We start from the raw sequence: 13,828 nt of genomic DNA, 5'->3' as shown, positions 1-13,828 counted from the left end.
AATTAAGATTTGTTTTTAAACAATCCAGAATGAGATTATTAAATGTTACACTAAAACATGAGGTCTATCAAGGAGCTGGGCCTCAAGTTTATCCTGTACAATCTGTTTACAAGTTGGTTACTATCTTTCACCCTTCTTTTTAGGTTTAATGCTTTCTCTTTAAGGCAGTAGTTCTCAGCCTTGGTTGCACACTGGACGCAACCTGGGAGTTTTAAAAATTTCTGAAGCCTGGATCTTACCCTTAGAGGTCCTAAATAATTGGTGTAAGGTGTGGCCTGGGCAGTGAGATTTTTAAAAGCTCCCCAAGTGTTTGTAATGTGCAGCCAAAGTTGCCCTATTGCAGGAGTCTGTTCACAGATCGCTCTACCATTATTAACAAGACAGATCTTTACAGCCACTTAAGCTATCAGAGCCTCCTGGCGTTGCCGGTATTATTCTCATAAACCACAGCCGTTGAGACCTCGGATTTTTTCAGTGCCACAATGGCACTTTTGTACCAGCGTTGTTCAACGATTACACTGTTCACTCTTTCAGTAACAATCTAACGTGTCTTGTCAAGCAGCAGCTGGCACGAGGTGACGAGATGATGTTTAAGGCTCTTTCCAATTTGGAGATTCTACAGCTCCAACTCTCAAAGGAAAGGCAGCTACATCCTTGTTCCTAAACTCCTTTTTGCCACATTGTAGATTTTAAGGAAAAGACACCAAGGGTTTGGAGGAGGTGAGAAACAGTATCTAAGAGGACATTTTACTTACAGATGTTGCAGTTGGGGCAGTTTAAACATCTTGGGTGGGATAGCTGAGATTCGGTTCCTGTTCAGCTTTAACACAAGGAGTGTGTTGGCCAAATTGTCAAAATACCCAGGTTCCATTGATGTGACTCGGTTGCTGTTGAGATACCTGTTGAAAGTTTAAAGATGAGCTTCTCCTTCTGATTTATTTGCAAGTTAAAGTGCAGGCCATCTCTGTATTAGAAGGAGTCTCCAGAGAACTTAACCATCAATGGAAACTTAAAATAATTACTTTTTAGGTCCTCAAGGACAGATGTTAAGATTCACACATATTGCTGGGAAAAGAGTGATTAAAATATGTGACGGATGCAAAATTTTTTTATAAATATCCACTTTTTATGACATTCATTTATTAATAAAACATAGCAATGGTCTGATTTTGATTTTTTTTTAAAAATGAGCACTTTTCACACCATCTAGGTTTTCTAATAAAAAACATGTAATTTTTTGTAATCTAAAAGTGTAAGAATAAACTGAAGATTGTGGTCATTCGAGCTTACAGCAAATTTCAAGTCAATAAATTATACTTTCAATCCATCAGTAGTAAAGTAGACAAAGTTTGTTATATCTTATTTTTTCATTGTAATATTTTCATTACAGGTGAAAGTTTTTGCTAAAGAAAACTTCACTTACAGATATTTGAGCTTTAGGGCTGGAAATGCAGTTTGGAGCTCTGAAATATTGTTGCTGCTAAGGTCCAAAGTTTCAAGGGACTGAAACTCTTTCAGATGTTCAGGTAGTATTTCAACAATCCTGTTTCCAGCCCTAGAATTAAAAGAAACCACAGTTAACAAGGTTAACGGTACAACAATCTGAAAGAAGAAAAATATTTTCTATTCCTGACTGGTTCTTCAGAAATATGGAACTGACTAATCTGAACAGTACTTTTAAAAGTTAAAGAGCAATACCATGGCCATTTTAAGTTATTCATTAAATTATAAATCATAATATTCAAATATGTGGAAAACATTCCTATATAAATATGGGGTTCTGTTTAGCAGCTGTGGCTGTCTAAATGCTATGCACTTAAAGACAGCGGTTTGATTTTTCTTTATCCTATTTTTCTTTTTTTAAAAAAATTTTTATTTATTGTTATTTTTTAGAGACAGGGTCTCACTCTGTCACCCAGGCTACAGCGCAGTGGCACACTCATAACTCACTGCAGCTCAAACTCCTGGGCTCAAGGAATATTCCCATCTCAGCTTCCAAGTAGCTAGGGCTACAGGTAAGTGCCACCTCATCTCGCTAATTTTTTTGTACAGTCAGGGGGTCTCACTATGTTGTCTAGGCTGGTCTCAACTCCTGGCCTCAAGCAATCCTCCAGCCTCGGCCTCCCAAAGTGCTAGGATTACAGGTGTGAGCCACCACACTTGGCTATTTTTCTTAACAGCTCTGCTCCCTTCTCCTTATTAAATGGTATACGAAATGCCTAACACCAAGGTGGCATACCAGGCACTCATGAGTTAATTCCCTATTCCTTCTTCTTGATTCCTAATCTATTTCCAATTCTTCTCTTGAAAAGTGCCCATATTACAGGTGCCAATGAATTTAAAATACTTGTCAGATTGGGGATCTCTCTAGAACCATGCTAGAGAGATCCCCTTTTCTTTAAGAAATAGCAAGTTTCAAGGCACTGCCATAGTCTTCAATACCAATGAATATGCTCCAGCCCTTTCAACAGTACAAAAGTATTACATAAGAAGAGCACTCCAGTTTGAATAATCCCTTGGCATAATTAGATCCAAACATGTTTTACATTAAAAGTCTTAAACATCAGACCATGACGTCCAGTATGGCAGCCACTAGCCACATGAGGCTCTTTAAATTTAAATTAATTCAAATTAAATGCTAAAATTTCACTACTTAGTCACAGTAGCCACATTTCAAGTGCTCAATAGCCATCCACTCCTGGTAGCTATCAAATGGTACAGCACACATACAGAATGCTTCTACCATTGTGTAAAGTTCTACTGGTGACTGTTATACTGAACAAATGGAAAGAAACAAACAGAAAAAAAAAAAAAAGAGGCCATTTCAAAGTTCTTCAAAAGTCATCAATCAATATAGTAACTCCCAAGGGAAAATGCAGCATTAAATGACAATTTTGTTAGAAAATAGCAATCAAACGGATGTGCAAGCCATCATAATTGTCATATTAGATCAGGCAGTTTGGTCTTTTTTAGACCATCTTTTGGCAGGAGAAAATAACGTCAAGGTAGAAAGGATACCTACAAATCACAGAAAGGTCTCCTCTTTACAACGCAAGAAACAATGAAACAATCTGAATGCTCTAAACAGAATTCTGTGTCTTATATAAGTCACACACTTTGTACACGGTCTGCAGTTAATCTTCAATTAAAAAGAAAACTTACAAAATATATCTTGTGTATTTTTTGCACCCAAAACTGGATTTCTACAGTGTTCTGAGCTCTTCTGCATTATTATAACTCATCAGTCTCTCACTATCACAGTAGGTTCCCAAGTGAGGTGTACCTCTTACATATTTTCACAAAATCTTGTGCTGCAAGCTGACGTCGAACTTACACCACTGGTCTTCTCTGCCATACTGAGATATTCTTAGAAGCAGAATTCTCTCTATATATCACCCTTAGAATGTGTATAAAATCTAATAATATTGAAGATCGATTAAGTGCCAAGCCCTATGCTAAACACTTTTCATATATTATGCCCTTTAATCATAATAAAATTTCTCTGGTACAGACATTACAAAACATCTTAAAATTAGGGCTTTTCACCTAACAAGTTCAAGCATTCCCAAGCCAGCTCAAAGAATAAGTCTGATTGTTCCTAAAGCAATCCCTTAAGGCTTCTTTCACAGAATACAGAGTATGAAAGATATTCTGGCATTTAATTTCTTATGCAGATATGTACCTCCCTTGAAAAGGCTGCTACTTCCCACCTTGCAAAAATGCTGAACTTCTGGTTTTAAACCGATCTGGGAATCTACCCTGGCTCATTGAGCCATCATCATGCCAACATTAAGAATGCCCCAGAACAGAGGCCCTCCCAATCTGTGCTTGCCCACTTTGCAGGTGAGAGGAGGCCCCAGGGCTTGCATGTATTTACCATCTACCAGAGTCAGATGGCCGACTTTCTGTCAGGTGCCACCTTCTTCACAAGAGAATAATAAGGGGACAAAACGGGCATACATTTTAAAATTAAAGAACAAATTAAGAAAGCTTCTCGAAATAGTGTTAAAACTCTTCTGAACAGTATTTTTAAGGACTGTGGGTGGATTGTCTTTTTCCAACTTTAAAATCCAAGTCATCAGAAAATCTAATGTCAGGTAACTAGCATAGATAATGTATATCTTAAGAGCTGAACTTTATGATAATAGTAAAGTTTTAAAAAAGAGACGATTCAGCAGTCCCATGTACAAGTCACAAATGAATATCAAGCCCTTCAGATTCCCATAAAGTCTTAGAGGCTTTTGTTTAGAGTCAAGTCAGCCATGACCTCTGATTTTGACCATTTCCCACATCTGGATTTGCCTGTGTATAAAGTCCTTGATCTAGCTGTGAGGTATAGGGTAATGCAAGTGAGACAATTAGTCAATTCCTAGGTCCCGGAGATGGATTCCATCCAGGAGACAAGCCACAAGGCCTTAGGGTCAGGGTGTGTGGGTTAAATAAAACCACACTGCTCTAGGGGACAAAAGTTTTCTCTTAAATGCATAATCCAAATGTTTGCATTAGTGGGATGTCCTCCTACAAACACTGGAGTCACTCTGAAGTGCCCGAGTGCCCCTCTCTCTATCCCCTCCCCTATCCCTAGCCCTACCTCCCTTCAAACTTTGCATCTGGTTTTGGTCCCCAGGCTGTCTGAGGCAAGTATAGCTACACTTGTATTTAACAACAACAAAAACAAAACACTCAGCTATGGATGTGTGCAATAAATAAAGCAAATTAGTTGGGGGTGGGGAGGCAGGGAGGCCCACAGCTGTCTATCACGTTGGTCAAATAAGGCTACCAGTTAGATAACAGACCATACAATCTTTGGTTTATATATTCGTTTGTTTATAAGGTAATTATGAACAAGGTATTAAAACTGCCAATTACTTGAGTGACGAATAAAATTTTCCTTGCAGTAAAATTATGCTCCAGCCAAAGCCAGCAATTTCCTGAACTGCACACCTCCTAAATTGCAGTGTGAAAGTGCTCAGTTATAGATGGAGCGTGCACAGTGCTGTCTTTGTCAGCACTGCTTCCTAGCACAAAAATCCCTTACAACTGTGAGAATAATAGTCCTTGTATCACAAAAATTTAAATCTGTCCTAATGGAACTGAATTAAATCCAAATACTCGTTTCTTATTAGCTCTCAGACTAACTGGCAAGTAACCACCTGATATACACCATAACAGTTTAACACAAAACAAACAAACAAAAAACTTGCTTTGTATAATAAAGAGGGCTAAAAATGGGAGACAACTACCTTAAAAAAGCTAGATTAAAAAATCTTTTTTATCATCTAAAATCCTAAAAAAAAAACATATTTTATGGAGTTGGTCAAAAATACCCACTTCTAGAAGACAGAGATTCAACTCAACCCCAGCTTTAATTTTTCTCCAAATACGAGTAAATGCCAAACTTGATCAACACTTTAAAAAGCACTGTAGTTAATTAATATTTTTGGCAGGAAATGTGCAACGCTTGAACAAAAACAAAACTCTGAATACCTTTTTCCATTACTTAATGTGGAAATACCATCTTTCCATTGTTCAAAAATCACAAAATAAACTGTAAATACTGGAAGGTGTTTCAGTCTCGTACAAATCCATCTTAGAGACTAGGAATATTTTGGTCTTCTATGTTTGTTGATAGTACAGGGAGTTCCACGGTTAACTAATTTCTGAAGTGAAGTATAATTAGTCCCCTGTGGACACATAGACCTGGGGACTTGGGTTGGTCAGGAACGCCAGATGGTTCCCTCAGGCTTCTAAGAGGCCACTGGAAAAACAGGAGAACCAGGTATTTTGGCCTCAGCTTTTCGGGTCCAATGATAATGGTTTCATTTTGTTGCCTATTTCACTTTTCAGCCAACTTTGCCAAATACCTTTAAAATGCAGAGGCAAACATGGCTTACCATTTTCATCTGATGATATTTACTCTGAGAGCACTGGAGTTCTACATGAGCAAGATGGACATGCCCCTTGACCTTACAGAGCTTAAAGTCTAGTGGGGAGGATAGCAGGCAACAGGGAGCTGTCCAGTGTGGTAAGTGCAGCGACAGGAAAGGAAGAGTGGGCAGTGGAAGTACTGTGGACAGACTTCTAGAATGTTGGAGGTCAGCAAAACTTCCCAAAGGAAGGGAAGAAATGGCCACACTGAGATCTGTGGGATGAGTTAGCTCAGCAAGGGACAGTAGAGGCTAGCGCTCTAAGCCGAGGCAAAGATTTGGGCAAGTGAGAGCAGAGCAAAGCTTCCCTTAGAGGAAATGAAGGAACACCTGATGGCTAAGTACAGAGTGCACAGGTGGAGACTGGAGAAAGAAGAGGCTCAAGAGTGAGGCCACTGGGAGATGACAGCAGTCAAGTTGGGCCCTGGAAACCACATCAGACATTTGACCTTAATCTCAAGATCAACTGTGGGGAGGGGGCCAGAGGATGTCAAATGGTGGGGTGACAATATCACATGTACATTTTAGAATGGCTACTCTGATGGCTGTGGGTGGAAAGACTAGGAGGAGGAGGGCATGACCAGGTGCAAGGGCACCAATCGGAGGCTCCTAACTTCATGCAGGACAGATGACAGAAGGATGACGGGCGACCTTGATGCCCACTTGGGGGGCGAAGCACCACACTTCCTCTGGTTTCCAGGGCACACACTGTGCTTTTCTCCTTCCCTGACATACAGGATCAGCTCTTCCAGCTCTGCAGCCTCTGGCCACAGGGACCCAGTTTAGCTCTACTGGAGTTCTCATTCACTATCCATTACCATTGCATTTGGTGCTTCTGATATGGGAGGTTTTCTAAGACACAGAGTGCAGACTAGGGTCCCCCTGTGCTCAGGTGTGAGATGCTACTGCCCAGAACAGCCCAATACTGGCATTTTAATGCATCTGTAATCACTAAGAAAATGGATAAGTGCATTATTCTCACATATAAGAACTGTGCTAGTTTGTTCAGATACTCTTAACACCTGCCTTGAATCTAAATCTGGACCAAATTAACAACAGTAAAACATAACTTATGAGGTTAGTGATATGACCACTTAGTGTGATGATTGGTTCTACTTCTTGATTCACTGTAATCTCCAGAAAGCATAAGTGTCTCAAAAGAACCTTCATGCTCTCTTAAGTGGATATAAATGGTGTTAGTTTAATTCCAGGGTCTGAAAGGAGAACCACAGAGTGGACTATTCTTTGTTAGTGAGGAACCAGAATATCAGGTTTTCTCACGCTGGAATTTCTAAACCAACAAAAGTGTAGCTTCCTGTTGAATAAGGTATATCTGTCAATAGTTTTAGCTGTCTCCTACCTAGTACACGGATAACAGGCAGCTTAAGACCTTGCAGCTGTGATGTGTAAGGACATGCAATCTAGGCAATTTAGAGAAGGTATCTGCATGCAGCATTTGCCTTTTAGAGGATGTGTGCACTGAAATTTAATGTGAAGCCATTTTTTATGTTTGCAATACCGTCTTTCCTTAGAATGCATCACTCTAACCACATCCCCTAAGTCCAATTCAGTGATTGCAACTAACAAATTGCTGAATCTGTGGTCATTCCATACAAACAACCATCGAGCAAGCAGATTAAATGTATTGACTGGTACAGCCAAGCCTGGCCCCAAGGAAATACTAATTTCTATATATAACTTGCAAACAACCAGCTTAGCACCATTTATAAAGGAATTACAAACTGTTAAAGAAAACACTACATTCTGCAAACACATTAAAGGTCACTTATATTTCCAACAATAACCCCCACTCCCTCTGAAAAGCTTCCTTGAAAACTATCTTGACTGGAATAACTAACACCCCATAATATCAGGCAACTTTTAACAGAAATTTGGCAAGCAAAGAACTCCTCTCATATAGATAAAAAATAAAGTGCTCATCTCTTTTCTAAAAAGATAATTAAGAGGTTTCATTAAAAGAACACATGTTTAGACTGGTCCATTGGTACTGCCGCATCAAAGAATAAAGCCAACTGAGGAAACTTGTGTAAGGAGACAGATTCTTGATGAAGAATTAAGGACACTAACCAGCAAATGAGTGTTGGTGTAAGAAGCAAAGAATCAGTTCTTTCAGCAAAAAGTCAGGTCAACATAAAATATAATTATCCTTTGGATCACAAACATAATAAAGATGGCCACGTATTAATATTTTAATATAGAGGTCCTGCAATAATCAGTGTCTTATTCATGGACCAGTCATAACACATGTTAAAAATGAAAAAAGAAATATGAGCCAAGCTCCACGGTGCATGCAAGTAATTCCAGCTATTTGGAAGGCTGAGGTGGGAGGATTACTTAAGGCCAGGAGTTCAAATCCAGCCTGAGCAACATTGCAAGACCCTGTCTCTTAACACAACAACAACAAAAAATCAATAAAAGAAAAATAAGTCAAAAGCCCCATTCACACCACATACAAAACAGCCCTTCTTTGATCTCCAAGTATAAATTCAATCTAGTCCTTCATGTAAATGGAAATTTGAAAAGCAAATCCTAGAAGACAACAGGATAAAGAAAACATCGAAAAAATATTTAATCTGAAGTAATTTATGTACAATAAAAATGGACTCTACTTTGATTTAGTAAACTTAAAAATTTTTACTGTTTCTTTTTTGGGGCAGAGGCCTTCCACAGTCATTTTCACATATCGGACCATTGATCTGGTTTGAGTCTCCCCTACTAGGCTTGTGATTTACTTGTGAGTGGAGAGAACCTCTGATTTATCTTTGGTTCCCCAGAATTCGGGATAAAATGAATGGGTACAAGACCCCAGAGTGAACAAACTGGAGTGCAGACACTCAAGAGCAGCTGTAGATTGCACCATAAGGATTTAACTTAGCTATTGTTCAAAATGCATATAAACGTCAGAAAACAAAATGTCCATTACTGCTGCCAGCCAGAAAGCGTAAACATAAAACTGTGATACTCTATATTAATCAACCTGCTGATAAGATCTGACACAGTAACTCAAACTACAGCTCCCCAGAGAGGAGATTTAGATTCTATTCCTGGTTCTGTGTCTTTATCTACTACATTTTTGTGAACCTTAATTTTCTCACCTGTAAACAGAGGGAAATGAAATGAAATGATCTCTTCCAGCTCTAATGAGTTGTGACTCTAGATCTGGATGAGAAACACTGCAAATGACCAGATTTGCTGCAGAGAAGTCATACAACTGCATCATGTAAATACTGTAGCCTCTTGTAGAACCTACCCTCCCTCTTGGGGGTTTCTTTCACCTCTCTCCTCCTGGGAGTCCCATTACCTGGCTGTCTAGTCTTCCTCTTTCTTGGCTTGCTCCTTCATTTTCCTGGGGTCTATCTTTTGTTAGCTTTGCAAGAAACCATGTGTAAAAGCTGTCACTTCATGTTTGAAAATATCTTTACAGGACAATTTGGGTGTGTATAGTTTAGGTTATTAATCCTTTTCTCCCTTTTTTTTTTTTTTTTCTTGAGACGGAGTCTGGCTCTGTTGCCACGGTGGAGTGCAGTGGCACGATCTCGGCTCACTGCAACCTCCGACTCCCTGGTTCAAGCAATTCTCCAGCCTCAGCCTTCCGAGTAGCTGGGATTACAGGCACACGCCACCACGCCCAGCTAATTTTTGTATTTTTAGTAGAGATGGAGTTTCACCATGTTGGCCAGGATGGTCTCGATCTCCTGACCTCATGATCCGCCTGCCTCAGCCTCCCAAAGTGCTGGGATTACAGGTGGGAGCCACCACGCCCAGCCTCTCTTAGGATTTTGAAGACACTGCTCATGGATAATGCCAGCTTGGGGAGCCAGAGGCCATTCTGACTCTCTGCACCAGTGTTCTGTAAACTTTAGCACACATCAGGATTGGTGGGCAGGGGCTTCTGGAAGACCAGATTGTTAAGCCCACACCTTCAGGGCTTCTTTTTCTCTGGGTGTGGGTGGGGACCAAGGAAGTAGCATTTCTACCAAGTTCCCAGGTGATGGTGATGTGCTAGGAGCACAGTCCTCATAGGACCATCTTTGCCTTGTTTTCATTGAGACGTAACTCAGTAGGTCCTTTCAATCTAGAAATGTATATTCCTCACTTCCAGGAAATTCAAAATTTTGTATCTTTCATAGTTTTCTCCTTTCCATTTCCACTGACGTCTCTTTGTGAAATTCCAATTAGATAAGTGTTAGCCTTTTTAGTTCATCTTCCTATTTTCTTATTTTTTTCCTTCCATGACTTCCATACCTTTGTTTTTTGGTTCTTTTTTCTGAGTTTTTCAACTTTCTCCCAACATTTTTATTATGTTTTTGAAGTGTCTGGTACTGTATTTTTAACTTTTCTGAATATTCCTTTTACTGTTTTTTCATCATGTTTTTCTGATTTTGTGGACACAGTACCCTTTCTTTTCTCTCCAAAGATATTAAATTTGTTTTGATGTTCCTTTCTCCTTCCATTTATCTCTGATTCTCATTTCTCATTTGTTTCAAACTCTGACTTCATTGTTAGAAACGTCTTCAAAAGTCTGATGATCACTGGCTACTCATTCATACTTAATAAAAAGCAGTACTAAAAGCCTCCTGAGGGCTGTGTGTGGTATGGGCTTGTTGAATGGTGAGTGCCAGCACAGGTGAAGGAGGGACCTATTTTAGGACAAAATGGCCACATGTCAGTTTCTGTGAATCTTCTCTCAAATTCTCCAATCTCCAGTCTGGTGAGTAGAGCTTGGATGCTACCATCTGGGAAGGCTAACAGGAAATAAACTGAGGGCTGGGGGTGTTGCCTTCAGTATTCATATTTGACTTAATTTTCCTGATTTCAGAAGATGTTGCCCCCCCTCAATCATTACCCCTGCACAGCTGGGCCTCTGTCCTGAATCCCAGGTACTTTCTATTTAAGGTCTCCCAAAATTAAATTTCCAGACCTCTGTGTCATGGGAAAGGTAGTTACTGGGCTGAGTTTTGGAGGGGAAACCTGGAGGTCTGATTACTTCTTTCCTCCTATACAAAAGTTTTAACCAATCCTGTTTTCAGTCCTACTCTGCACTCCCATCTTTATAGGTTCTAAATTCCTAAGCCACTTTGAGGTTCTCAAGCACCTTTTTTTTTTTTTGATCAACTTCACTTTTTCTCTCTTTTAAGTCAGTTACAATTTATCCATTTGCTTGCAAAATTTGTATGGCATCTTTCATTTGAACTGTATCTTCTCTTCATGTTCTCTATTTTCTCTTTGCTCCCGTTGGTATGCACTTTTTTATTCTTTTACTTTTATTTTAAAGGGATTTTAGGAAGGAGCAGAGTGAAATAAATGCACTCAGTCCATCATGCTTAATAGCACGCCTTCAATAGAAATTCAACGAATGAAACCAGTTTTTCTCTAAACACTAAAATAAAACCATTAAGTTACTATAGTCTGTTTTACTGAAAAAAAATTCAGCTTAGATTTGTGTATTTTTTAAAATTAGCCTACATAAAGAATTTTCACTTCAGATGATAGTACAAACCAGAAAACACTGCATCAGTTATCATATAGACAGTTGATTCCATATAAACACATTCAGTTAAACTAATTTCATTTTATTTTCTGATATCGTACACAGACCAACGGACCAGAATGCAGACACAGAATAGCTTTATTTCACCCGAGTATTTATCTTGTCCTTGTGAATAAGGCATAGAAAATGTGGTGACAATTATCACATAGGCAGGTGAGTTCACATCCTTTGTCTTTATTCACAGACTGGCATTAACCTTTAGGGAAGCAGCTGGTGGCAGCTACTGTGGCCCCGTGCTGTCGACATTTGTATGAACATAGAGATGTGAATGACCAAGTGCAAATGCCACAAAACTAAAAGTGTAATTCACATATTTGATGAATCGTGATCCAAAACCTCTCAATGTACTAAAATATGCTCAAAAAGCAAGATGAGAATTGAGCTGGGATAAGGCAGTGTTTTGGAATTTTAATCAGGCATTTTTACAAGGCCCACATAAAAGCAATTCTTATGAAAAGTGACAACAAGCTTACTAATAACAGCTGACTACAAACTCAGTATGAGCCAATAATACAACATGGTACTTAAAATGCTAATATAATCTGAAACTTCATTAATGTCTGGTATTCTGGTTGAGAGATGACCCCACCATATTCTGTATAAGTCAGACCACATCTCAGTTACCTTGTTCTGGCCATTGTGTTTATACTGCCATGCCAGACAGGTGTGTGATGGAGCGGACTTTAAGGCTTTAGACTTGCATTTTCCAGTATAACAGCCACTAGTTATGAGTGGCTATTTAAATTTACACTGAAAATTCAATTCCTGGGTCACACTAGCCACATTTTAAGTGTTCAATATTCATGTGTCTAGTGGCTACCACCGGGTACAGCACAGATACAGAACATTTCCATCACTGCAGAAAGTGCCATTGGACAGCACTTGTCTATACCCCATGTCATACAAGAAATGGGAATGAGAATTTAACCCAGGAGAAGGGAATGCTTTAAGAAAATCTCATATTTTAAGACTCACAAGAATTATGCAGAAAAGAGAACTGCTCTCTCTAGCACACAGAACGACAACAGGTAGAAGCTGCTGAAGGGTAGACCTCTGCTTAACGTATAACAAGACCTAGCAATTAGAATTAGTCACTATGGAAAGGCTGCTCCCCAAGAATGAGCTTTCGTTCTTAGAAGTGATTAAGGAGAGGGCGGTCAGACAACCACCCTTCCAGGGATTTCTCTGCAGAGAAAAATGTCTCTTCTGATTCCAAGTTACTAGAACTATGCAACAACGCACTAAACTATCAACAAATGGGTTATAACCAGTTATATAATATAATATAGCAAGCTGTTCCTAACTCCTTTCACTTTTTCTTTGAAATTTACATGGCAACTGTACGGAGGAAATTAAGACAGGAAAGGCCAGAGGAGAATAAGAGAAAGAGAGATTTATACAATTAATTGACTACTTCCCTGAGTCTGTAAACATCCATTCATCTTTGAAGAGTACTGTCCTCTATCCTAGGTCGATACTTTGTGTGGGATCACAAAGCGATGTGACTCAATTCAAAAGCATCTTATTCTTAAAAAAAAATGTAAAAAAAATGCTCATTTTGATTCTATTTCATAATTTCTTATTTTAAAAATGGTTAAAATTGCTCATGCACACTAAAAATGACAGTCGAAGAATGTCTACTATGTTTATCCTACACTGTATGGTACCTGCAGCATGAATGTTATCTTAATATTTCATTTTGCCTTCCACCTCACTCTAGAGACTGCTCTATCTGCTCAATAAAGCTATATGAGAGACACGGAGACGGCAGGCAGGTGATTTTAAGTATTAGAAAGGAGGTGTTTATATTTATAATTGCCTTTTCTTTTTTTTTCTTTTTTTATTTTTTCATTATTATAATACTTTAAGTTTTAGGGTACATGTGCACAATGTGCAGGTTAGTTACATATGTATACATGTGCCATGCTGGTGTGCTGCACCCATTAACTCGTCATTTAGCATTAGTTATATGTCCTAATGCTATCCCTCCTCCCTCCCCCCACCCCACAACAGTCCCCAGAGTGTTCAACATGTTCCCCTTCCTGTGTCCATGTGTTCTCATTGTTCAATTCCCATCTATGAGTGAGAACATGCGGTGTTTGGTTTTTTGTCCTTGTGATAGTTTACTGAGAATGATGATTTCCAATTTCATCCATGTCCCTACAAAGGACATGAACTCATCCTATTTTATGGCTGCATAGTATTCCATGGTGTATACGTGCCACATTTTCTTAATCTAGTCTATCATTGTTGGACATTTGGGTTGGTTCCAAGTCTTTGCTATTGTGAATAGTGCCACAATAAACATATGTGTGCATGTGTCTTTATA

General features: G+C 39.0%; 1 protein-coding gene across 3 annotated transcripts in view; it reads right to left on the bottom strand.

The window, feature by feature from the left end:
* LRIG3 (leucine rich repeats and immunoglobulin like domains 3) overlaps nt 1-13,828 on the bottom strand; it is a 48,518-nt gene that overhangs the window by 17,038 nt on the left and 17,652 nt on the right. For all 3 annotated transcript variants that reach the window (XM_034935541.3, XM_063593033.1, XM_063593032.1), the window contains exons 4-5: nt 1,424-1,555; nt 756-899 (exon numbers count right to left, since the gene is read on the bottom strand). In XM_034935541.3, the coding sequence (XP_034791432.2) occupies nt 756-899; nt 1,424-1,555 (276 nt within the window). The remainder of the gene's footprint in view (nt 1-755; nt 900-1,423; nt 1,556-13,828) is intronic.

The sequence above is a fragment of the Pan paniscus genome, chromosome 10, assembly GCF_029289425.2.
Source record: "Pan paniscus chromosome 10, NHGRI_mPanPan1-v2.0_pri, whole genome shotgun sequence".
NCBI classification, from domain to species: domain Eukaryota; kingdom Metazoa; phylum Chordata; class Mammalia; order Primates; family Hominidae; genus Pan; species Pan paniscus.
The sequence above is the reverse complement of the archived record's forward strand: the minus strand, read 5'-3'. Positions and strand labels throughout refer to the sequence as shown.